This window comes from Bactrocera oleae, chromosome 5, assembly GCF_042242935.1.
Source record: "Bactrocera oleae isolate idBacOlea1 chromosome 5, idBacOlea1, whole genome shotgun sequence".
Lineage (NCBI taxonomy): Eukaryota > Metazoa > Arthropoda > Insecta > Diptera > Tephritidae > Bactrocera > Bactrocera oleae.
The window spans coordinates 31760996-31786563 of NC_091539.1; the positions used below are offsets into that span (position 1 = coordinate 31760996).

Here is a 25568-nt window from a genome sequence, read left to right on the forward strand (position 1 = left end):
GGTTGTACAATTTTAAATCGGTTTCCGAGCGATTAAGGATTTTCGTTAGCTGAAATCACAGTGAAAACTGGTATACTAATTTTCATGTATGTATATTAGTTTTATTTCGTTTTAAAGTCAACGAGTTCCTGCAATCACGGTCGTTCGTAGAAGCTTTCTTGAAAAAGGTGATTTCAAATGCTGGCCCAGTAGCCGCCATTTTGTATCGAACCGTCAATGCAAATTTTTTTTGCGCCGTTCAAGTACATTAAGCCAGAAAGAGAGAAACCCGATTTCCATTTACTAACTCTTAGGGTAAAATGTCATAATAATTTTTTTAGGGGCTCTAGGCTGGCTTAACGCGTTTATGTACTCATACGTACACTCTTTCGGGTATGTTTTGAAAATAGTTTTCTAATGCTTTCAACAAAATTATATATAAAATAATAAAATTAATAAAAAAATAAAATGTGTAGACTTCACTAAGTTACAAATAATGTTATGCCATAAGGAATGGGTGTAAACACTGTAAATCTGTTATTTAATTCCACAAAACACAATACTTTGCAAAAAATAATATTAGCTCGCTGCAAAAGTATGTATTAAAAGTGGTTATACAAATATTATTGCCCTCAAAATTGGCACCATTCGAATACTGACTTAGAACGTCTCATAAATTTAAGTGCCACCTTTGAACACCCTTCATTGTCTTTACCTAGAGCGGCACGTAAACTCTTGAGAAATTACTGTTATAAATTAGGTTCACGAATACGAGTGAATACGAGTTATTTGTGCTCTATCGCCCAAATACTTATTACAAGCTCTTGAATACCCTAATCAACACATCGATGCTACAAGTCTGATAGTATGATATCGCATGTTTGCGCCTACTAATCTATTGTTGACATCATCACAAAAACATTCGAGAGGCACAAATTAGGAAGACGTATGAAAAATGAAAGCCAACGACTGTGATAAGGCAAATGATAAGCAGGATAAGTGAATTGATGACAACAAAATAGAATCCTAGTAGAAATACACGCGAAAACACAAAAAGAAATGTCGCACCCACGGGAAAATTTTGGAAACGCCCAAAAGTCATTAACATTCCGAACACCTACAGTCACACACATTCGAAGCTCATATCATAATCGTAGCAGAGGCGAATATAGTGTTTACTTAAGCACGTATCACTAAACTGATTGAACGAATTTAAACCAGCAGCGATTTCGAAAGTATGGTGGTTATCAAGTAAAAGAAATCAAGCAATATTATGTGAAATTCAATATCAGAATTAACAACAGCAAAAAAGGAAGTGGAAAAGAAACGTGATGATAAAAGCTATGAGTATATTAACGAAATTATCGTGGTGAAATTTCGATTTGGTTAGCGGTGACTTTGTTTGTAATAGACTGGATGTTAAATACAAAATTCAAGATCTTAATCATCTTCTTCTATATATAATTACGCTAACAAAAAAGATTGTGTTCCCTTTTTGACTGTGTTGCCATTGGAAGGAAGAAGACGTGCAGAAGTGCACAACGGTATTTGAAATATATTTTAACGTCAACGGGAACACAGGTAAAAATGCGTTGGAGCAAGTTTAGCGACTACAACATCTACAAGCGTGGAGGCCCGCTTTCATTGGTCGATGTTAATTCTCGTTTGCGCGTCACTCTTAACACAGTCGTATACAAAAGTACATTTCGTCTCTGTTTTGTATAAGTTGCAAATACATGAGTATGTATATTGGATAATTCGCCGTAAATTTGTGGTTGCGATTTTTTTGCCACTTTTAATAATACATTTGTAACGTACATTTAATATAAAGTATTGTTTGTGAAAAAAAACGTATTAATTTGGAAATAACAACTTTTTACGAAAATTGAAATGACAACGTTCATTTTATTTTGGTGAGTTAGAAATTTTTAGGTAAATTTCAAGTGTATTGTTTGATAGTTAAATTTTTACCGTTTTTTTCCAAGATTAATTGGTTGGTTGAATAGATGAAAAGATAATTTCTTCGTATGTTGTAACTTATCTCAGAGACAAAATACTATATTTGCGAAGGACAAGAAACGGCAAGCAGTAGAAAATCCTAAGTTTACGAGGATATTAGCTTTCTTTGATGGTGGAAAATCTTGGAGTAAAAGACAACGAGGAGGAGATAAAATTATTAATCGGATGTATATGGTGTCTCCCAAAGAAATCGAGCTATTCTATTAAGATTGCTTTTGTTGCATGTAAAAGCGCCAAAATCACATGATGATGTTCGTAGAGACAATGGATGTTGTTCAAAGTCGCTTTGTCGAAATTGTGATTAATAAAGAATTAAAGAATGAACGCGATCAACTAAAAATTGAAAACTGAAGATGCGCCTGATCCACTAGAGTAAACGTGCTCAACCGATCCATGGGTCCTCGAATCACCGACTCTGCTGAGCGATTATGTCGACCGAGTATTGGACATAGAACGCGAAGCAAAGCATAATTTTGGTAAAAAATTTGCACGATTTTCAAACGTTGCTCCGGAGTGAGTCTGTTAATTATAAAATGGCAAACCAAACTGAGATACAAGGTGCGTTCCAAAGTAAACAGTACCAAAGTAACAAAGTAAACTATAGCAGCGCCATCTATATGTCGACTAGTGCGTTAGAATCTGCTATCCTTTATCGACTTCCAGTAAAAATTTCATGACATTTCATCTATTGGAAGTGAAGCTATTGTGTTTGAAGTGTCAGTATTTTTTTGTCATCGGTGCGAAAATGAGCTTCGAACAAAGAGCCAACATTAAATTTTGTTTTAAAATTGGTAAAACTTTTACCGAAACGTTTCAATTAATGAAACAAGTTTATGGCGATGATTGCCTATCCCATAGCAGAGTGCATGAGTGGTTTCAACGTTTTCAAAGTGGTCGTGAGGACATAAATGAGAAATGAGCTGAAACCCAAAAAATCGCGCCTGGAGAAGTCAAAAGTGAAGACAATGCTGATTTGTTTTTATGATTCGAAGGATATTGTCGACAAAAAATTGTTCCACTCGGCCAAAACGTTAATGCGGTATTCTATTTTGGATTTTTGAAGCGTTTGGTGCGCCGTATTTGACGTGTTCGGTCCGAATATCGCGAAGATGCAAGTTGGCGTTTGTTGCACGATAATGCGCCGTCTCATCGATCGGTGCTTGTGGTCGATTATTTGACCAAAAATCACATTTTAACAATCAACCACTCTCTATATTAACCTGAGATGGCACCGTGCGACTTCTACCTTTTCGGAAAAATGCATTTGCCGATGAAAGGAAAGCGTTATGCAGACGTGGAGGCCATTCAAAAGGCTTGCACCAGCATACTGGCGGCCATACCGGGCAACGAGCTAAACCACTCGTTCGATATGTTTTTGGACCGTGCAAAAAGCTGTATTAAAGCAGAAGGAGACTATTTTGAATAAAATTAATTGATTTTGCCGATAAAACCATTTTTTCTGTCTTTTTTTAAAAGTCCTGTTTACTTAGGAACGCACCTTGTAAATAAAGTAACAGTTGTCAAACAGACCAACTCCGAATAAACTGTTGTCTTATTGAAAATCACACGTTTAAAGAAGGATTTGAAATACAACTTTTAGTATTCAAACTGATCCAAGACTAGTTCTAGCACAGATTAAGTGAGCGGCTTTAGTGAAATGAATTAATGCAGCCACATCCCGCAGAAATTCTATCAGGAACAACAAATTTCAAGCTTTCGATTATATTTGCTTTTTTTCTGACGCCATTTATAATGATTTAATAAGTATATTTTATATTTTGTACCATAGGATGACTTTTGATTAACGCTCATTAACTGTCATTTTTTCATGAGATGATATTTATTTGCTTGAAACATGTCCTTGATAAGACTTGACAACTTGATAAAAGTGTAAAAAGGAAAGGGCGATATATTTTACCAGTCTACATAAAATTTGTATAGTTCTATATACATTTGGTATTATTGTTTCTTGCCTTTACAATAGACATTTCAAGCATTAACTAATGTGTGGAACCTATAGTACTTCTGATATGTGACAACACTGCTTCAAATATAGGTAAAATAATTTTATCTCAAAGAATTGAAAAAAAAATTGAGAATTTGAGAATTGTTTAATAATATGTAAACATGTCTTGATTTATATAATGAGGAAATATGCATAACTAACAAATTTAGGTTGATATATGATCGTATTTTGCTGGAAAAAGAAATTATCCTTATCAGTAGAAATTTTATTTTTGCCAAAGTAAAATACTTTTACTATTAACAAAATATTCGGAGTAATTATAGTATTGCCAACTATTCTAGAAACTCAAATTGAAATTAGCTTATCTTATCTTGTAAGGAATATGATGTTTATCGCCTATATATCGAAAATACTCATTCTGCCTCATCTGGTTAACTTGTAATATATATATTCGAATAAATGGGTATATGTTCGTACCTACATAATTTGGAAAGAAACTTTTCGGGAATTGCCTCCTTCATATTACAAATGTAAAAAAAACTAATTGTGATGAACCAATATTATTTAATTTTATGAGGTTATTACCAAGCTTTAGCTGGTAGTGAGATGGTATTTATACCTACCGTTTTGCTGGTATAACACGCTTGTATTCACCCTGTTGTTGGCGTATTGACGCGCTCCGACCAAAACGTCCAACAGTGTGTTGTCCAACGTTAGCAATACCACTACGTAACGATGTTCCTAGTTCACGATGATGAACGGCTATAGCACTTTGTGTTTCAATTGCATAATCGAGTCCAGGTAATTCGAGGGAGGTTATCGGATGGATGCGTGTCAGTGAGAGAGTGCTCTCTAAAACGGTGCTAAGCAGTGGTGCGCTACGAAGGGATCTCAAACTACCGCGGCGGGTAAGGGGTTCCGGTTTATACATTTATATTCGTGTTTGAATAAGTAAATTCAATTAAAGTTAGCGTATTGCAAGTTTGAGCTTTGTAGTTAGCAAGTAAATATGTATGCACGTATATTAAAATATCAAATTGCAAAGCTTATTTAACGCAAATCAAGTTGTTAGTTTTTTAATATAAGCACAGTTTAGTGTTGAGACACCTATACTCAATATGTCACGTGAGCTTGCGTGTCCCTTAAGTGTTACACAAATTTTTAATCTTTAGGTCTGCCGGTAGGATAGATTGTTCGACTCATGTTATTCGGCAGGAGGTTACAGACCCAACGTGTTACTACAAATAAAATTGCCACTTAAAATGCACGCACGCACACCAGCGCGTGTGTAGACATACTTTCATATGAAGCATATGAAAGTAATTAGTGTTCTATTAATTGACCCCACGGAAGCTTTCTCAGTAACGCCATCAAGTGGGGTGGCGACAACAAAATTTTGCAATGTTGTAATAACGTTTTGTTTACCATTTACACGAACGCGATCATTACGACCAATTATGATATTTATCTGCTATTTTCACAATGAAACTCTTATGTCACGCAACATTTGCCTTCCCAACTCTTTAGAAAGATTTGGTTTTTTGCTGAGTTGTCAACACTTAGCGTACATTTTTAATGAAAATGTGTGCAGACTAGCTAAATTTCTATGAAAGTACTCACATGCACGTATATATGTACTATTTATGTATGTATAAATCAAATAGTCCCTTATTACTGATTTCAATTAGGCATAGATACATTTCTAATACTTTTCCTTTTAATTTTATGATGTTTACTCAAATTATATTTTTCTATATTATCAGTGGAGAAATATGATATATATGAAAATATTTCTATTTATACCTGAGATCTAACGTTATATATTAATTTCTAAGAATTTTAAGGTAATAATTAAATATTGTGTTGGCAACTAAGTAAGTAAAAAGACAATTTTTTCATTGAACTAAATAACTTTATTCTGTAATGTATTGCCCATTTTGATCAATGACCTTTTGCCATCTTTCTGGCAGCATCATAATCCCACGTTCATAAAACTTCTGATTTTTATTAGCCAAAAACTGAATCAGGTACGATTTGACATCATCATCATCATTATTGAAATTTTTACCATTCAAGGAGTTTTGTAAAGATTGAAACAAAAAGTAATCCGATGGTGCAAAGTCAGGACTATATGGTGGATGTGGCAAAACATCCCAACCAAGCTCCAATAATTTTTGCCGAGTGACCAAAGATGTGTGTAGCCTTGCATTGTCATGATGGAATAAAACGCCTTTCGATTTATCAATTCGGACCGCTTTTCTTCAACTGCATTGTTTAATTTCGATATTTGTTCAATGTAGACAACAAAATTGATCCTTCGGTTGGGTGGTAAGAGTTCAAAGTAGACAATTCCTTTATAGTCCCACCAAACTGATAACAAAACCTTCTTTTGATGAATACCAGCTTTTGATGTTGTTTGAGCTAGTTCACCTGGCCTGCTCCACGATCTTTTCCGCTCGATATTGTTGTAAACAACCCATTTTTCATCGCCAGTTATCATTCGTTTTAAAAATGGATTATTTTCATTACGTTTCTTTAGCAAATCGCAGCTGTTAATGCGTTGCGTTAAATCCGTTTCTTTCAGTTCATGAGGAACCCATGTATCGAGTTTTTGAACATAGCCAAGTTGTTTTAATTGATTTTCAATGCATGTATGTGATACCTGAAGCTTCTCTGCAATCTCACGTGTTGTACTGTGACGATCCAAATCGATTATTGCTTTGATTAGGTCGTCATCAACTTCAACTGGACGAGCAGAGCGTTTTTCATCTTTGAGTGAAAAATCACCAGAACAAAATTTGGCAAACCAATTTTGACAATGCCGTTCTTTTATGGCTTCGTCGCCATAAACAGCACATAACTTTTTGTGAGCTTGCGATGCGTTTTTCCCTTTGCGAAAATAAAAAAGCAAAATATGACGAAAATGTTCCTTTTGATCTTCCATTTTTCAACGAACGCCAAACGAAAACTACGCAACCGATCAAAAAAATTGATTGACTGCTGAATCGCCAACTATCAAATAACAAAATGTGTTTTACATTTGGACTACGCCAGCAAACCTAAAAATTCAACTGAAGCCATCTATTACTATGTTCGCACCGACACAAAATTCATGTTTTCATAGACAAATAGGTTTTCACGCGAAAACATGTGTTTTCATCCATACAAAATCAGTCAAACGAAAACACAGTTTTCGCTGAAAACCCCTTGAAAACTTATGGATTAGAATCCATATTTTGCCAGCCCTAAATGTCAGTTGACAATTTGTTTACATTCCATAATTGGCCTAAACGTACAATACAAGAAACTGCTGATGGGTTCAGCAATACACTCACATTTGATATGTCAGTACTGTTAATTTACATTTGCATTTTTAAATTCAGAACTATCCACTGCTTAGAGAAAGACGTTCGCAGAGCTATTGAGAGGAGGAGATGGCATCAAGTGAAAATTTATTTTTATATATTCATATTTTATTAATTTATTTTTGTTGCATTCCTTTTTATATTTAAGTATATTATTATAACTAATTTTGATAAAAATTGGAAATTTCTTATAGAAATAAAAATTATATTATCTACTGCGCAAAATAATTTTTCACTTCTGATAGCGTTTCTGTCATAACTGATAATTTTCAGCTATGACGAATTTATGGTCCGCAATGACTCAGAAAAAACAAAACAAACAAACAAAAAGAAAACAAGCCTCTTAAGAAAATGATAGAAACTTTGTTCTGCACGCTGACAAAATTTTTTCAGCTATGACTGTCATATTACCCATCAGATGACCGTCACTGTTCTTGTAGGGTACATAACAAATGTAAACAAATAGATGTGAACTGTCAATGAAAACTCATCCAAAACACACAATCTCGGTCAGAACGACTTTGGATCCACAATCCACAAATTGTGTTTTCAAGAGGATTTCAATTCGGTGCGAACATAGTATATGAGTGAAATCCGCAATTACTTAGTTGCCAACCCAATATCATTTGTTTTGCTATATGACGTATGCAATATGTTTTCTGATCTGTTTTCAGAAGAAGTAGACTAACTGCTGAATTTATTTCTGAACTTCGTATAAACATTCATCAGTCTTAAAAGGTAAAGAATCGTTTAAAATGCTTCAATCCTGAGGAAGCATCAAAATGCAAAGCAAAATAACAGAAAGGTGATAAAACGAATTTACAGTGAAGTAAACACTTTTAACTACAAGTATATACCTAAATGTTTTGAGTAACCAATGTCTCCTACAAAAATACATGTGAGACAGATTTTGGTTTCCCTAAATATTAAATGTTATGTCTTATGGGGGTTTTCTAACAGAGATTGTTGCCTCCGAGTTATCAGTTGACATACTACTCCGCAGAGTTGAGAGGTGAACATTAATTCCAATAGAAAGACGGAAATACTGGCTTTCAATACTGGCTAGACTCATTGTTAATTACGTAGAATTACTTTGAGATAAGACAATTATAGGAAGGGCAATAGAAAAAGGCAGTAAGAATGAAGAAGTGATCAAGGCGATATGCATTAGGCTTATATTTTATGTTTCCCTCAAGTACCTACTAATCATTATTGGATATAAGTAAGTACATGCATTTCCCTACATATATAATTATATAATAGTAAGAAAATGTGCAATAATTACATGTGTTTTATCTATGGCTCACTATGGAACTTGTCTGCTTTGTCACTCGTTATTCTTCCAGGTGCTGGTCCTTAACTGCTCTCTTACTTCTGTTTCCTTCCACTTACTTTTCTTCGTTACGTTCTTTAGGTCTACAACTGCGGCTGATGCTCCACCTTTTATGATCACGCTTATAGATCCTTGGCAACTCACACTCGCTTGCTCTGGCCGGTTTTTCCTGCTGCTCCTTTTTTGTCCGTGTTAGCGCTATGCCGTCCCCCAAAAACAAATTGTGCGTGTTGATGCCGTTGTTGCAAATTTTACTTTGTACAACAGTTAACTGTTTGGTCTATTCTGATAATCATTTCGAGTTTGCTTTCGGAGTTTATCTACTTAAGTTTGTTTCTATGTATTAGTTTAATTCGTTGATAACTGGTTAATAAAACGTTGATGTTTAAATGTAATTTTCAGTTGCTTAATTTATCGCTTAAATGTAATTTTGTGAGTATTTATAAATAAATGCGTTTGAAAACTGAGCGATGTGCTTTATTTTACTTTTAACTGTAATTCACTATTTTAATTAAATGTAAGTAACGGTTCGTATAAAAAAGTTATAGGGAAGAACGGTGTAAATTATTGCTACAGTATGAGTATTGTTCGAATTTACTTTCGCTTAAACACGATTTGATTATAATGGAGATTTTCGTTATACGAGCTATTCGCTTATTTGGTGTCAAAATATACGAACACAGTGTCATTGGCTATATTAGATGTTCGTGCTTTGATGTGCTCTTCGAATGTAATCTTATGGATCTGTAGAGACTACTGTATAGTTTCGCACTTCGTCTATGTATGTACAAGGTGCACTTGTTCGATTATGTAAATGATAGTGACGATTTCGTACGACTGTGATCTACGAGTACTTATATATGTATATACGTAAGTGTGTATATAGATGATAATACTTTATTATGTGGAATGTGAAAACATTTATTATTTATCCTCTGTCAGCTTTCACACACATATACTCGTATGTAAGTAATTCTATTTCAGTTTTACTGACTGATTGAACATTTTTTACTGACTGACTATTGTACGACTGCTTCGTTGAACAACTCTGTACTGCACATTTGTGCGGTATGTCTAATAATTAGCGAATCAAATGGGTAGCCACATTATGCTCCCAGTATTGCAAATGCACCATAAAAACGTATATAGCCACCGAGTCCAATCCATGTTTGCATGTGGATGTTTCAACCGAATTTCAAATATGACTGATTTGCCTATGAATTCAGTTCAGCTCGCCATTGTTAGATTTGATCTGAAATGAAAATAGCGAAAAGAAAAATTATAAGCCAAATCGTTTAACCAAGTTCTTATAATATTCCAAAATATATTTATACTTGAAACTATAAGCAGTTATATTTATATTGTTTTCTATTGTTAGCTCTTTGAATTCATCTTACACCTCTTATAAGTCATCTAGTGATTGTGGTATTCATAATTGGGTGTACTTTTTTATTAGGTGTTTTGTTTTTCTATTAAAAATCAAGTGAGCTGTTTTGTTCTCCTAAGCTTAAAATTAAGATACAAAACCATTATTTGGTACAAGGTATCGAAGAGGAAAGAGGCATCTGTGGGCTAACAATTAAGAAGAAATGGACGTGGTCCGCCTTAGGCTTAATTCGCATATCTCACAACTTACTAAGCTATTTCAACCAAACTTGCTGAAAGAAAGTCATTCTTCCACTACTTCATGTACTGTAAAAATTGGTTAAACCAGATGTTAACCACCCCCACTCCCTATGTAACAATTATGTTGAGAACTTCTATAAAGGTAGCTCAATAAATATGGTAAATGCGTCAGAGACATTAAGTTTCACACCCGAGATGGTGGAAACGTCTCATAGGAGCAGGTATAAAAAGTTGAAAATGGAAATTCAACGTCTAGGAATTACTCGACTAATTTCAACTTGCATTTGATGCAAGCTATCGCCATATATACATTTTTTTAATTTTATTTGAGTTTTATCTAAAATATATATAATATCTCGTAAATCAGGCACCAGTAAAGTTATTGTAATAAAACTTTGAGCAAATAGTGCCCTAAGGTATGCCATCTCTTGTGCAAAAATAGTAACAATCCGACGATATCTTGTTAAGATACCAAACATATTGACCTCAGTACATATAGCTAATTCTTTACCGAAAATATCGGTAAAACTTTGAGGTATGTTTTTAAAATACAGAGATAATATTGAGCATTTGAGACAAAACAAAACAATACTTACATTAGCCCATATCCATATATCCATGTGTTACAGTATACTTGTATATAATGATTTTCGTCTTATAACGTATTTTGAATTCATGTACAATGTTTGATAATGGGGAAAATTTCTACGGCTGTACTTGAACTTGTAAGTTTTCGAGATTTGCGATTTCATTTATGATTGGAATAAAGTATTAAGCTTTTTCTTTTAAACTAATATAAAATTTAATACATTTCTGAATGGAATTAATAATATTAGATGAATATGCCGTAAACCACTTGGCTGATTAGTTGGAATTGCGACTCATACTAGTTGTAATATATGTAGCGTGTAAACATTTAATTTCATTACTAATATTGTACCCAATAATGCATGCTATAATTATATATCTAGCCTATTAATTTGGGCACAAAACAACTAAGTTTCTTTGTGATATAATAAAATATATGTAGTAATGTTACTCTGGGTAATATATTTTTAACTTATTAACATTTTGTAAATATTCGTATAGTAAATATAGTAAACTCGTGGTTTTTGTATATAACTTATGTGTTTAGTTTAAAGGGTACCAAATTTCCACAAAATGCAAAGCCCAACGCCCCTACAAACATAGGCAGGAATGCTTAAAATTTGCTAAAAAGTTATGTGCACATTATCAGTATTCCTTGCAGAGGTTTTCTTCCTTTCATATATATTTACTGTGTGCTGATAAACAACAAACTAAATAAACAAGATATCTTCGCTGGCATATTTTGGTAACTTAACACTTTTAGACTCCTTTTACTTTCTTTAGAAAGCGCGGAGCATGAATAATAATGACATTTTGTCAACGCCAAGCTGAATCAGCGGTCACTACAAAAAGTAGTACGCATCAAAAGCCCAACCCCAACATTTTTTGTTTCCTTCGTAGAGTCGCTGAAAATAATCGGATGTCACAAGTGAAACAGCTTTCCATCACTTTTAAGCCACAAAACGACGTAAAAGCTAGGCATGCAGACAATATTGCGGGGTAATTTTGGTATATATATGTATGTATGAATACAGACGCTACCAAGCAGACAAACCAGCATAAACTACAATACTTTACAACTAGTATGAAACACTAGCCTTACTAGTCACCTATCTGTCTCTTGGCCTACATAATGTCAATTGTCTCTTATCGAAAAACATGCAAACTATATAAGCACGTATTTTGCATGTTTTTCGAACTTGTATGAGACAATTGACACTTGGATTATGGTTCAATAAAATATTCAAATGAAGAATGATGATTAGAAAATTATTATACAAGTATAATTATCTAGTTGGATTTTAGACTAGAATTTTTAGGTATATTTACTGCCTACTTTGACGCCTCACTGCTGGGTACTTTTACATCCCATGGCATGAATTCGTTTGAAATACTTATGTACTATAGCTATATATTACTGACAATAATGTGGGTATCCCGTAACATAATTCAATACAGTGGGTATACAATGAGCTGTTATTACTTTTCAAGTCAATAGAGTTGCTCTTGGTAAAATGAAATATGATATCATGTGATTATAACGTACATTGCTCTCTTGGCTGGTGAATGCCATCGTATTCACATCCATCAAAAAAGCAGAGAAAATAACCTAACCATTTTCATTTAAAGAATTTAGTTTGTAAAAATATTCTTATTATAATCTTATTGCTATTGTAATTTTGTTCAATTAAAATTCACTTTTTCGGAAGCAGTTCTGATATACAGTGAACCAAAAAAAAAAACAATTGTACAGGGAGATACTTTGACTTTGAAGTGACTTATCTCTTAAACCATTAAAACTTTTGAGTTAAATCCAACAGTGAGAAAAATATCGTTTTATTCGTTTTATTAGTTACAAAGTAACTCCATTTTCGAAAACCAAAACAAAGCTTGTTCCGAACAGAAGTTCGTAGGTTTTAGGTTAGTAGGTTTTTTCTTTTATTTGCCTGTTTCGTGATTTATTTTGTTCTCTTGGCATTATTTGGCTACCAGAGCCTGTAAATCTTGAGATGTTTGTTTATTCACCATTTTTTCTTCAAAAACTACAACCGCACAAAAGAAGTTCGCTTACCAAATAATGCAGTTGGACTATACTCAATTAATACCAAACAAAAAAACCGGTTCCTTGATAACTGCATTTAAAGTGTACACGTTTTTTTATGGTAGTAAAATATAACTTTTTTTAGAGTCTTTTCGCAAGCTTTTTACTATGGAATCAGGTCATTAAGAGAACATTATAATTTCCCGGTTTCATTAACACTACCCTGATAGTTTATGAGAAGTGTATAACTTGATATCTTAATTTCAGAATAGAACCAATTTGTCGCATGGCAATGATTCCAATCTGATCATATACAACTTTCAAATTTTTAATCCTTTTAATTATCTTGATAAATAAATCATCAATAAATTTTGGTTTTACAAGAAACAGTTAGGTAAACCAAACCATTATATCTTGTGCAACATGTGGCGATGTGTTAGAGAGAAGAAATATTGATATCTGGTAGGCCGTGGTGTGGTGCAAGTTCTCAACAAATATCCAGGTTATGTTGAAGAGAGCATTCGCCGTTATCAAGCTGCTAAGCGGTAGCCCACTTTTGCAATATGAAAGCTGCCCGAAGCAAGAAATCTTTATCTACTGATTTTTTAAACAAGGTGAAAGCCATAAATAATTGAACAGATAGGTATAATTCATATAATTTAGTCCACAGAAAACTAAATACATTGAAATAAATCGTAACTCGTACTACATTACATTCATTCCGTTCTCAAGACAGTCGGGTCTAAGTAATCGGAGCGGACGCGGATTTTTATCCGGCCAGGGACTGTCAACTCAAATTATTTCAAAAATGGTTCTGCCACTACAACAACAACAAAAACATTACATTCATTCACATTACATTACATTCATTCATTCATTTGAATCCATTAGGTTGGAGAAGAGACACAGGATTTCGATTTTATCTGCTACTAAATGCTTTAATTCTTTTTATGATATGAACGGAATCACAATAACGATATGCGATAAGAACTTAAACCCAGTTTGCTTCTTTGTCACTTATCTGTGTTTTATGCGTGTATATGTCTGTGGTTAAGTAAACGCACGCTTTCTCATTCTGTCCTAATTCAAGTACTTATATTCCTCTGCATCTATTTATGGTACTTGGTTAGAAATAAATACACAACGAGAGGGAGACTTTCAAATATGTATAATTCTATGGTAATTTTTTGTCATTCTCGAGTCGTGCTATTCGTATTTAGTACATCCGGGCGCTATTTTTGCTACAACTTCCGGCTGCACAAAATTCACGGACCAAATCGTGCGAGAGACATGTCAATACCATAACCGAAAACTGCAAATAATAACGAGCTGACAAATGCTGTTTGGCATTTGGTGTGAAACAGCAAATCCTTTGTTTTATTGTATATTTATATATTTAGAACGCAATGCCTCTGTTTTATAGTTCTTCGTTTAATACTTATTTTTCTTTTGATTCAAGTTTTTGAGCTCCCGTTTATGTCATTCACTTTTGCAAGCTCGTTGTTATCCGACGTTCAGCGTTCATTACGTCTGTTGAGAGGGAAAAAGCCTTTTTTGATGCTCGCCAAATGGTTAGCCGTTAACAGTCTTGTTACGATACCTCCACATGCACATTCACCCCAGCACACCAGCACTCCATCACTAATGTAATTGTGTGATTTCTAGGCTGTCTGGCCGAGGGAGTGGCTCAAGCATGCACTCGGTGGGCCACTACTTTGGTTAAGGCGCAGACGGAAATAGCCGTTGTTGGTCGTCGTAATTTAATTGTGTTGTGGTCAATCGTTGAAAATCATACCAAATTGCTTGATTCTGATTTGATTTGCGTAGATTACAATCTGTTCCCGTTCGCATATTAAATAGATTAGAGTGCGTAGATACTCAACATGCCGGGTTCAATGATCACTCCACAACTATGCGGACTGGACAGTTGTTGATGACTGCTTCTCTTACTTGCATGAAAGCTGATCCTTTAGCTAGTCGGTTAGGGTTGATGGGCCGGTTGACTAAATAAGCACTGTGAAATAGTCACTTAAATGGGGGGCGACAATGAGCTTCACATATTGACTATAATGGGGTGGATTTACAAACATACTTTTCACACTATGTATGGGTAATGGAATTCATTAGAAGGCAGGGGAACGATTTTGCAATGTATGCCAGCAGACTCATTTACATATACAAATTTTGTGTGCTGATGAGAGGAGTTAGCTATGATTATTACTTTGAAACTAATTTGGGTTTTATTACAGTACTTAATTCCTTACTGCTAAGCACGCTGCGTACATAACTACGTAAGTTGCTAAGTTGCAAGAATGGAGAAAGTCAATAATTTTCCACTAAGTCTTTATCTCTTATTAAATTGCCTACATGGACAAAGAAATATAAGAATAATACATTTCTTCCAGCCGTATCCACTTGTGAATTTCAAATAATTGATTTTCGTTTTTGAATATGTATCGAATGTATGTATGTACATATACATACTTATGTATTTGGAACTACTCTCCGAAAATTTGAAGCGGATCCGGCGATTATTTTTATACTCTCGCAACTTGTTGCTACAGAATATAATAGTTTTGTTCACCAAACGGTTGTTTGTATCACCTAAAACTAATCGAGATAGATATAGACTGATATATATATATATAAATGATCAGGATGAAGAGACGAGTTGAAATCCGGGTGACTGTAACTTGAGTAAAAATTGAGATATCTTTATGAAACTTGGTACACGGTTGGTATTGCAGATGGGCGTAATCGGACCACTGCCACGACCACAAAATGCCACTAATCAAAAACAAATAAATTGCCATAACTAAGCTCCGCAATAAGATACAAGACTCTTATTTGGTATAAAGGATCAAATTAAGAAGGAGCATTTGTTGTTAAAATTTTTTTTTTAAGTGGGCGTGGTCCCTCCCCTAATAGGTTTAATGCGCATATCTCCTAAGCTGCTAAAGCTATAATAACAAAATTCAGTGCGAACAACTTTTAGCATCTCTATCGACGGTGTGAAAATTGGTGAAACGGGTGGCAACCCCTCCCACTCCCCATATAATGGTACTGTTAAAAACTACTAAAAGCGCGATAAATCAAGCACTAAACAAGCCAGAGACATCAAATTTTATCTCTCGGATGATATAAGATGATAGTGGGCATGGCACCGCCCACTTTTAGGTGAAAACACATATATTAGGATCCGCTTAACCGATTTCAACCAAATTCAGTACATAATATTTTTTTCATATTTCTATGTTATAGTATAGTATATATTATCAGATAATGATAGAACGCATAGGGTTTTTGACAATAATTTCGATTCGGGAGTATAATTCGAAGTACACAAAATCAAAATTTTAAATAATCCTTCTATCATAATTTTTATTCATTCATAGTAATAATACATTTTTTGGTGTTTAGATGTGAGTTTTAAGTAAAAAAATCTTCCTCACCGCCAGGCACGCTTTTTTTGAGCTCCTCTTAGAGATTGGAAAGATTTCGAAATTGTTCAAATTGAACTTCCTATTATTATAGTATAATAAATTCTGTAAATGTTGTGATTTACACATTAAATAAAATGCCTCTTTAAAACAAATTACCAACAATTAACAAGAAACTCTGGGACAAAATACATACATTTCATTTAAATAATAAGATATTACAGATTTCAATGCTTTACTTGAGTTTATTTTCTATAGAAATTTGTATGATATTTTTATCCTGAACAGGGTATATAAAGTTTGCCACGAAGTTTGTAACACCTAGAAGGAAACGAAATGATCAGCATGATGAGCTGAGTTGATTTAGCCATGTCCGTCTGTCAGACAGAAGGACAGTCTGTATATTTGCAAACTAGTCCCTCAGTTTTTAAGCTATCGATTTGAAATTTTGCGCCTATCCTTTTCTCACTAAGAAACTGTTAATTTGTCAGCATATAGCTCCCATATTAACTAAACAATCGGAATAAAGTGCTTGCATGGGAAACGTTTTTATTTGACGAGGTATCTTCACGAAATTAGGCACGGATTATTGTCTAATGTATTCTCCGAAGAAATTGTTCAGATCAGATTACTATATGATGCTGCCATAAAAATTGAACGATCGTAATTAAGTTAATAGTAAGCTTGTAAGAAGCCTTTGTATTATTATAGCTGCGGTGCAACCGAAGTTAACGTTTTTTCTTTTTTTTCAAATATTTTCAACCAAGTATTATAAAAATATATACTAGGTGTAATCAGAGTAAGAAACTTTGGTACGTCCTTTTAAAGGTTACATATAATGAATTTGAAGATTCCAATCGAGTGCTGATCTATACATTTTTACGATGGTAGAATATTGTAACAAGTAAAATTGTGTCCGTTATTTATCCTTAATTTCATCAAAATATATTTTAAAGATTTATATCAAAAATATTTTTGAAAATATTTTGTTGTGTTGTTCGTAAAATAGTACCTATTAACACTACCCCGATACTCGTACAATTAAGGTATTTGGTGAATTTTATCATAAGAATGCAGCAGGCGATGCTTAGATAAACATTAAAAATATTTTTTTATAATTGCATACTGTATTAATTATTATGATTAATAAGGCGTAGAACTTGTAAAGCAGGATGAAATTTAGATTGGGTATTGCAACCGAAGCGTTCAACGGCCACACAAAGATCAACAAATCAAGTAAGGGTGTAATCGAACATTTTATAATTTTGCAACTTGCAAAAATCAAGGCCGGAGGAAAATCCTTTTCAGATTTCTATATGCGGGCTTGAACAGTTTTGTTCTGATTTCGACTATTTTTGATCATAGGGTGGAATAATTCAAAAGCACTACTCGTGCAAAATCGTATCCGGATACCTTGATTAGTTCCTGAATCGTATCCTGGAAAATGAAAAAATCAGATGGAATTTTAAATTTTGTTATATGGGAAGTAGGCCTTGTTGTATTCCCATTTCGCCTATATTCGCATTGGAATATAAGAAAGTCAAGATAACATAACGTACTAAAGACGTCGATATCGGATGAGTAAGTCCCAAGATATGGGTTTTTACCTAAATACCACCCTTCGTCCATATTTAACCCCTGCTTCTATAAAGCCGTTTTGTACCATCTCGAGTGCAAAATTGTATGTCCCAAGCGCATCTAGTTATAGATTTATTGCACTCTTAGTAATTTTTGACAAAAGCATTATATGGGGAGTGGGCGCGGTTATAATCCACAAGAATTTGCCCTGAACGAATTTGGGTGATATAGATTGTATGCTTCAGGAGATATGTACTAAAAATTGATTAGAGGGCGGGACACGCCTTTTTCAAGGCCCTGCTAAACCTCACATCCCCCTGCTAAACTCACATCCCTCGCTAATGCAATTGGTTGTACCAACTATGGCACTTTATAGGTTTTCGTTTAATGGTGTTTTGTGGGCGTGACAGTGGTCCTATTACGGTTATCTACGAACTTGTCCTCACTTCTTTGCCAAAAAACACGTGTACCAAGTTTAATAATAATATCTTAATTTTTATTCAAGTTATCGCTTGCATAGACGGATAGTCACTCGGATTTCAGCTCATCTCATCATCCTGATCATTTATATATGGTATATATAACCCTATATCTTACTCTTTTATTTTAAGGTAATACAAAAAAACGTTAGCTGAACAAAACTATTATACTCTGTAGCAACATGTTGTAAGACTATAAAAGTACTACAAATTCTACTAGAATAATAGAAAGGTGTTTTCATAATATGAGGCTAAAATATTAAATTGAAAGGACCGCATACACCCAGAATGAGCTGCACTTTGAATCGGCACTAAGATTACCTTGAATATGCCGATAGCAAATTACCTTACACTTGGCCACACACAAGCGTCACAAGAGAATTTTAAGAAAAGACCGCACAAAGCGGAACGTAAACCAGCTTCCAAGTGTCGCAATGATGCTGGTGTGAAAGAAACAAAAAGAGCAACATCATTAACAGCAGCTTGTCTAAGATACGAACGCCAACCACTAATGACACAATCAAAACCTATAACTTCCCTGCTGATGCCATCTGCCAGTAGCCGCCCACACCGAGGACATAGTTTAAAACAACGATGTTGACAATAATGCTGCCCCCCACTTACAACAAGCTTGGGTAAGGAGAGCGAAAAGTTCTAGGGGTGATTTTTGCTTAAAGTTAAATTTGTTGTATTAATAGGATTCTGAGGTCGCTTGATTGCTGGCAAAGCAGTAATGTGGCTGTAACAAAAACATTAGCACGGAAGCAGACAAATCGAAAGACAAACAAAAGAGGTGAGAAAACATAGCGACGTAAACCTGAGTGTGTCATGAGGCCGTAATCCGCAATTTAATTTTTTTGCTGATGCATTCAATGTGAAAGCGACAGCTTGTCCGCCTGTTCGCCTCGCTCAGTGTATTGTGTGTGTTCAAATTCGAAGGTACAAAGAACTTATGACAAAGGTGGTCCTAATCAAATCACCATACCAGCGGCAGGAGAAAATCAGGTATGTACATGTTTGTATCATTGTACTATTTACTACTTTGCGTACTTATGCCTTATAAACAAATTTTCTTTTCGAGCACTTTTCCATTTACCCTTTCGACCGAAAACAATATTTTCTGAAGTTTTGCCTGGAGTACAACAACAATAAAGCTCTGCCTATAATATTTTTTTCATCTCTATTATGTTTCTCCTGGTGAGTGATTCTCTCTAGTTTTGTTCAATACCGCCACAGTTATGTTGGCCCAAAGTTGTGTCTTTAAATACCGATAATGTCAAGTGAAGTATAAAACAAGAAGCTATGCATGCTGTAACGTGGCCCCGCCCTTTAATAAGCCTAAGACACATATATCTTAAGCCATACAGGCTATTCTCTAAAAAACGCTCAGTGCAAATATTTTTGACACGCTCACCGAAAGTGTGAAAAAGGATGATTTCGAATTATAACTCCGCTCACTCCCATATAAAATTTTTATTTGAAACTACTACATGCGCAATAAATCTATAACTAAATGCGTCAAGGACATTAATTTTTACAGCCGTGATGGTGCGTAACGGTTTTGTAGAAGCCGATGTCAAATTTGGACAATGGGCGTGGTAGCGCTCGAATTTAGGTGAAAACCCTCGGGAACTACTCAACTAATTTCAAACAAATTTATTACCTAACTTTTCCCTAGAATTCTAACGTCACAGTATGAAAATCGGAGTTTAAATTCCATCTGATTCCTTCCCTTTCCAGTATACAAATCAAGAACCAAACAATGTATCCGGATAAAGCTTTGCACGAATAGTGCCTTTAAGGTGTTACATCTTAAGCCCGAAAGTTGTCCAAATCGGAGCAAAACTATTCAAGCCCCCAGATACCAAATATGTCTACTGATATTGCGAACTTTTTATGGAAAATATCGGTCAGTCTATCAGATATATTATAGAAATTCGGAAAAAATTATTTTCTTATTATACTATGCCTGTACATACATATGTCAAAAATGTGTTGAATCTGATCAATAACTCAAAGTATACCTGATTCTCAAACACACGGGCAGCACTTGTGATGCAACCCTGCGTGATTCTTTTTTTCGCGTTAAAAAGCGTTGCTGTAACCATCTTTTTTTGAATTTCTATAAATAATTTTAATTGATTTTAAGTTTTATGTTTTAAAATACAAGAAAAAAAAAGGAAATTTTTAATCGGGCAGCATTTAAAGTACACATGTAATCTTTTTGACAGAAGAGCAGAGAAATGACCAATCGAAGACAGCTAGTGTATCTTTACACTTAAAATTAATAAAATCGATCTGAAGAAGTTCTCGAAGCTCTTTAGATTTCCCAGAGGGTAACTATTGGCATAAGAGCCATTATTTTTTAAAAGCGAAGGTGGGTTAACTTTACGGCCAATGGTGAAAGCTAGAGGTAAATTTTCCCCACAGGCGTGTTTTAGTTGACCGTCATAAGCTAATAGCTAAATTGATAATAAATAAATCGCATTTAGCTTATTTTAAATTTTTGCTTAAAAACGAACTGTGTTGGCAACACAGAAACAGTCAGTTGACATGGAGAAATTTTTAAATTTGTAAACGGAATATTAATATACCACACAAATATGCTTATCTTGTTCATTTGAGGTCTAGAATACAAAAAACTGAAACCAAATGTTCTTTTCATTAATTTTGGTTTGTTTACATTTCCATTTGTCAAAATAAGGTCGTTATTGCCAACTACTCTTCTGATAAAATTTAACTATTGTGAATGAAAAAAAAAGATGAACTGGCAATGCCTCTAGTTCAATATACAATCTTAAATAGGTTTTGACAAGCCAATATAACTGGCTAAGTCTTCCATACAAAATAAGCAAATATCTCAACGTGCTGGTCAAATAAAACACGCCTATAAACGTTTTTTTGAGCGCGTATATCAGGTCGTCAGTCGTCGCGTTTTTGACCAGGCAAGAGGAGCTTTGCTAAAAAGAGAGCCGAATTGGACAAACCATCCTGTCTTTACAAGATGTAGTCGATTAGCTAAAATTACAAAAAAAAAAAAAAATTATAAAATCGATGTCATATTTTTCCTGTATTTTATTTCAAATAAAAGTTATATGTGTCGAAAAAACACCCTTTACAGATGGCTTTTATATTGAATCCATAAATCGCGCACAATAAACATGGGCTGGTATGTTAATTGAATGTATTCCATACAGACATGTATAGGTAAATAATTTAGGGGTCTGCCACGGCGGTTCTCTGGGCTACGTTAAATATTTTACCACCTTTTATGTCTACCCTGTATGGTAGATTTAATCTCAAATACAAGTACAAGTAATTAAAACACACTTATGAAAATGCGGAAGTAATTGCATTTTTACATAATTTTCTATTATGCAGGTGTTTTTGGATGGCTCTTCTACATATGTATATACATGGACATATACTCCATTAAAAGTGAATGAATATGAATATATATACTACGTTCTTTGAGACAAGTTTATATACTGTACATATTAAGAGTAAACGCACCCTATGAAAAGATTGCCTTGAATAGGAATGCCGTGACACTAAGCTTTTGTTTATTTCTTAGTTGAAGCACTGGCACTGCACGTTTTGCAGCTAATTAAGTGACCACCAGTAAGAGTCGTAGTACAAGCAGCCACTTAACGATATGTGTGCACTCAAATACACGAAGGTGAGTATTTTTCAACAAATAAGAAACATTGTACAAAAGCAAATAAGGAAGAACTAAAGTGGAAAGGAACTTCAGTACTCTAGCGTTATTTCAAATAGAAATATTTAAAATTTACAAAAAGAAGTTATATTAACTTAAGTTTTTCTGAGATATCCATAAGAAATTATATTGGCCATTCGAGGAATATCAATTATATGCTAAAGTAGATATTAACCGATTTCGTACTTGTTTGGTGCGATATGAAATGATCTCATATATAAGGTGGAGGTTAAGAAAGGTCCAATTTGGCGCATATTCATATTATTGTATATAAAGCTCTAACCCATATATACGAAGCGAAACACGTTCATCTAAATTTATAAGGAAATCTCATACATCATATCATCATTTATATAATAAAGACAAATTAGACATGAAAAACATTGTGCTCGATACAAATTTTGTCTAGGGAATTGAGATGCTTTTATCAATCCCGCTCTAGTTCTGAGAGAAGGGAAATTTCATCCAAAAGTAGAGGCGCATCGCTAAATTTACTGATTCAAATATTAGAAAAAGGGAAAGGTATTTCGCCAATTTTTCCATTTATTTATGATCAAATATTCTTTTATCAAGTCGCTTGGTTAAAACTGAATATTTTTATGAATTACAACTGACTTTTGGGTTTCCATTCCAAATGTCCAACTGAGAATTAGAAAAGATTGTATTCTAATCTACACACAACAATTTGCATATTGTCAAGTACAACAAGTTAACATGTATAGATACTCGCATATGTGTATCGTCTCTGAATAAACAGTGTCGGACAAAATAATAAGAACACTCCATGTTAAAAACAAAAACTCATAAAAATAGTTCTATCTCAACCAGTAAAAATGTTAAATAATATTGTAACGGATTTCTCGTTAAATCGTGTACCTTGTAACTTACTCTCAAGTTGATGGCTATACACTTATCTTTATTTCTAATCAAAACAAGTTAAAGCTTTACTAATCATTCTCCCAATTTACAACTTCTTACTTATATCTTAATTGCGCTTTACACGGCAGCACTCTAATTAGAACTGTATTTGCATCACAATGAGGGCTGACGGTCATATAGTAGAAATTTAACAAAAGTTCGCCACTAGAACATTTTGGCAACTACGATTTCGCTGTCTAGTTGCTTCTGGCAATTTATCGTCGATTCGATATTGTTTTATCATGCGTTGGCTGTTGAAATTTTTGTTTCTGTAGCTGAGCAGTTTTAGATCTCAACACTTAAAAAACTCTCTTGCCTTTTCTGACTCGGCTATTTCCGCACGTATGCGGATTGCGCCCCTCGCGTCGGTTGCCGGGAGGAGGGTAATCGTTGGGTTATTATTATATTTAGATATAGATTTATAGCTCTTTTAAAAGAACCACTATATGAGGAGAGGGCGTGGTTCTAATCCTATTTTACCTATTTTTGCGCTGGCGCAAGAGATGTTGAAATAATTTGTCCTGTGCAAACTAGGCTGATATACCTTGAATGGTTTGGGAAATATGTACATTAAAACTATTATGGGGCGGGGCCACACCCATTAATTAAAAATGTTCAAATTACAAGTACCTCATATTATTACGACACGTTTTACCAAATTACAGTTTTGTATCTTAATTTGCGGCTTCGTTATAACAATTTTTTGGTTAATGGCGTTTTCTGAGCGTGGCAGTGGTCCAATTATCGTCATTATTTTTTTTTGCCAACGAACACGTGTAAAAAGTTTCATTATGATATCTTAATTTTTACTTAAGTTATAGCGTCCACATACAGACGGACAGACGAACGGACAGATACACACCCGGCTTTATATATATATAACTCCATATCTATCTCGAATTATTTTAGGTGATACAAACAACCGTTAGATGAACAAAACTATTATACTCTGTAGCAACATGTTGCAAGAGTATACAAATTAACTCTTAAGTATTATGGTGAATCCCATTGGGAGCGCACAAAAAAGCAATTCAAATAATTAATAAATATGATTAAAACGGAAAGTAAAATTGTGTGCGTATACAATATTTTGTTGAATAGCAATTGATTTAGGGCATAGCTTGGCACCTTTTTGACATTAAGTCCACTACGGTCGCACAAGTAGTCTGGGGTCTGGATTCTCGGATATTTCTCCACAATTCTTTCTCGTTTTTCGACTTAACACAAGTTCTCTATATTGGATTCAGGTCCGGAGATTGGGAGGGCCAGATTAAAACGTCTATTTTATTATTTTGAGTAGTCCAAGAGAGAATCATCTCTTGTTGCTTCCACTCTCGAGCTTAAAAGTTTTTGCAGTGTATTTATATATTGGGGTGAAATCCTGCGAATGCCTTACCCAACGCTTACCAACACTTCCAACTAAATTTAGCTTGCTTTTGTTTGTTCATACTTGTAGTATGTTACGCCATTTTTTACATTTATTGGGCCACTCCATTCGACATGAGTTTTAACGAACTCGATGCGACAGCTTCGATGTCTCTGTGTCAATAACGGCGCTTTGCGAGCTGTTCTTCCATAAGTCTTGTAATTTGCCGAATACTTTGATCTTCATTTCGCAGTTTATTTGCTATTTTCCGCTCTTTCGTGCTGCAATGCTTCGCCCTACCCATTTTTCTCTTTAAGTGTAAAATTTTTAGCACTTAAAATCTTGAACGGTCTATTAATGTTTACCGATACAAAAGCAAATAAATTTGGCCGTACTTTACACAAAATAGCCTGTTTTTTCTTCTGTTCTTATTTAATTGTCCACCTTACACGCTTCACATTGGCAGTATTCGGAGTATTCCCAAAAACCGATTTAAAAATAGTTTGTAATTGAATGTTACTTGATTAAGAGTTCTTATTGTTCTGTCCAACACTGTACGTACTTATATGTACGACTGCATACTCTGAGTATGAGTAATCTGCATCTCTGTACCACTTAGCTTTCACCTCTTAATACTATGCCATTATTGATAGAAAATACCTTCAAATGTACAGACTTTTGACATTACTTAGAATCAAGGTGAGCACTTGCGAGATGCTTGACAAATGTTTGCTTAACCTTGAGCTTTACAGGTGGACTACTCAGTGAAACGTGAATAGTGGATAATGATAGATCTACCTACTGATTTTAGTACATCACCTTCGGCTATGCTACAATGCTTTATTATAATTAAATTTATTGCATTCATTAGTGGTATTTTAATTGATTAACCCAACCTAACCTATGCGGCCAAAATAATTAAACTAAATCAAAGTAAAAATATTATATTAAGCATAATAATATACAAGTGAATTATGGCAAGAAATATTTCAGCAGCATAAGCCAATAGAAACAAAAAAAGTATATACCTATATGTAATTGTATTTGTGTATGGTATTGTCAAGGCACCCATTGCTGTTGATTTTTGTCTTATTTGGTCGATAATAATATACTTATGTTACCTAGTATGATATATGCATCTTTACTTGTATC

At 34.2% G+C, this 25568-nt stretch overlaps 1 protein-coding gene across 4 annotated transcripts in view; it reads right to left on the bottom strand.

Moving 5' to 3' along the window:
* Nucleotides 1-25568, bottom strand: part of shakB (shaking B) — a 343238-nt gene that overhangs the window by 146739 nt on the left and 170931 nt on the right. For 3 of the 4 annotated variants that reach the window (XM_036371860.2, XM_070109380.1, XM_070109381.1), the window contains one exon: nt 8615-9914. Coding sequence is in view for 1 of the 4 variants with exons in the window: in XM_036371859.2 (XP_036227752.1) it covers nt 4588-4895 (308 nt within the window). In the remaining 3 variants the exon portion in view is untranslated. Of the gene's footprint in view, nt 1-4587; nt 5195-8614; nt 9915-25568 lie in introns of those variants that run through there. The other variant, XM_036371859.2, reaches the window with a different exon arrangement.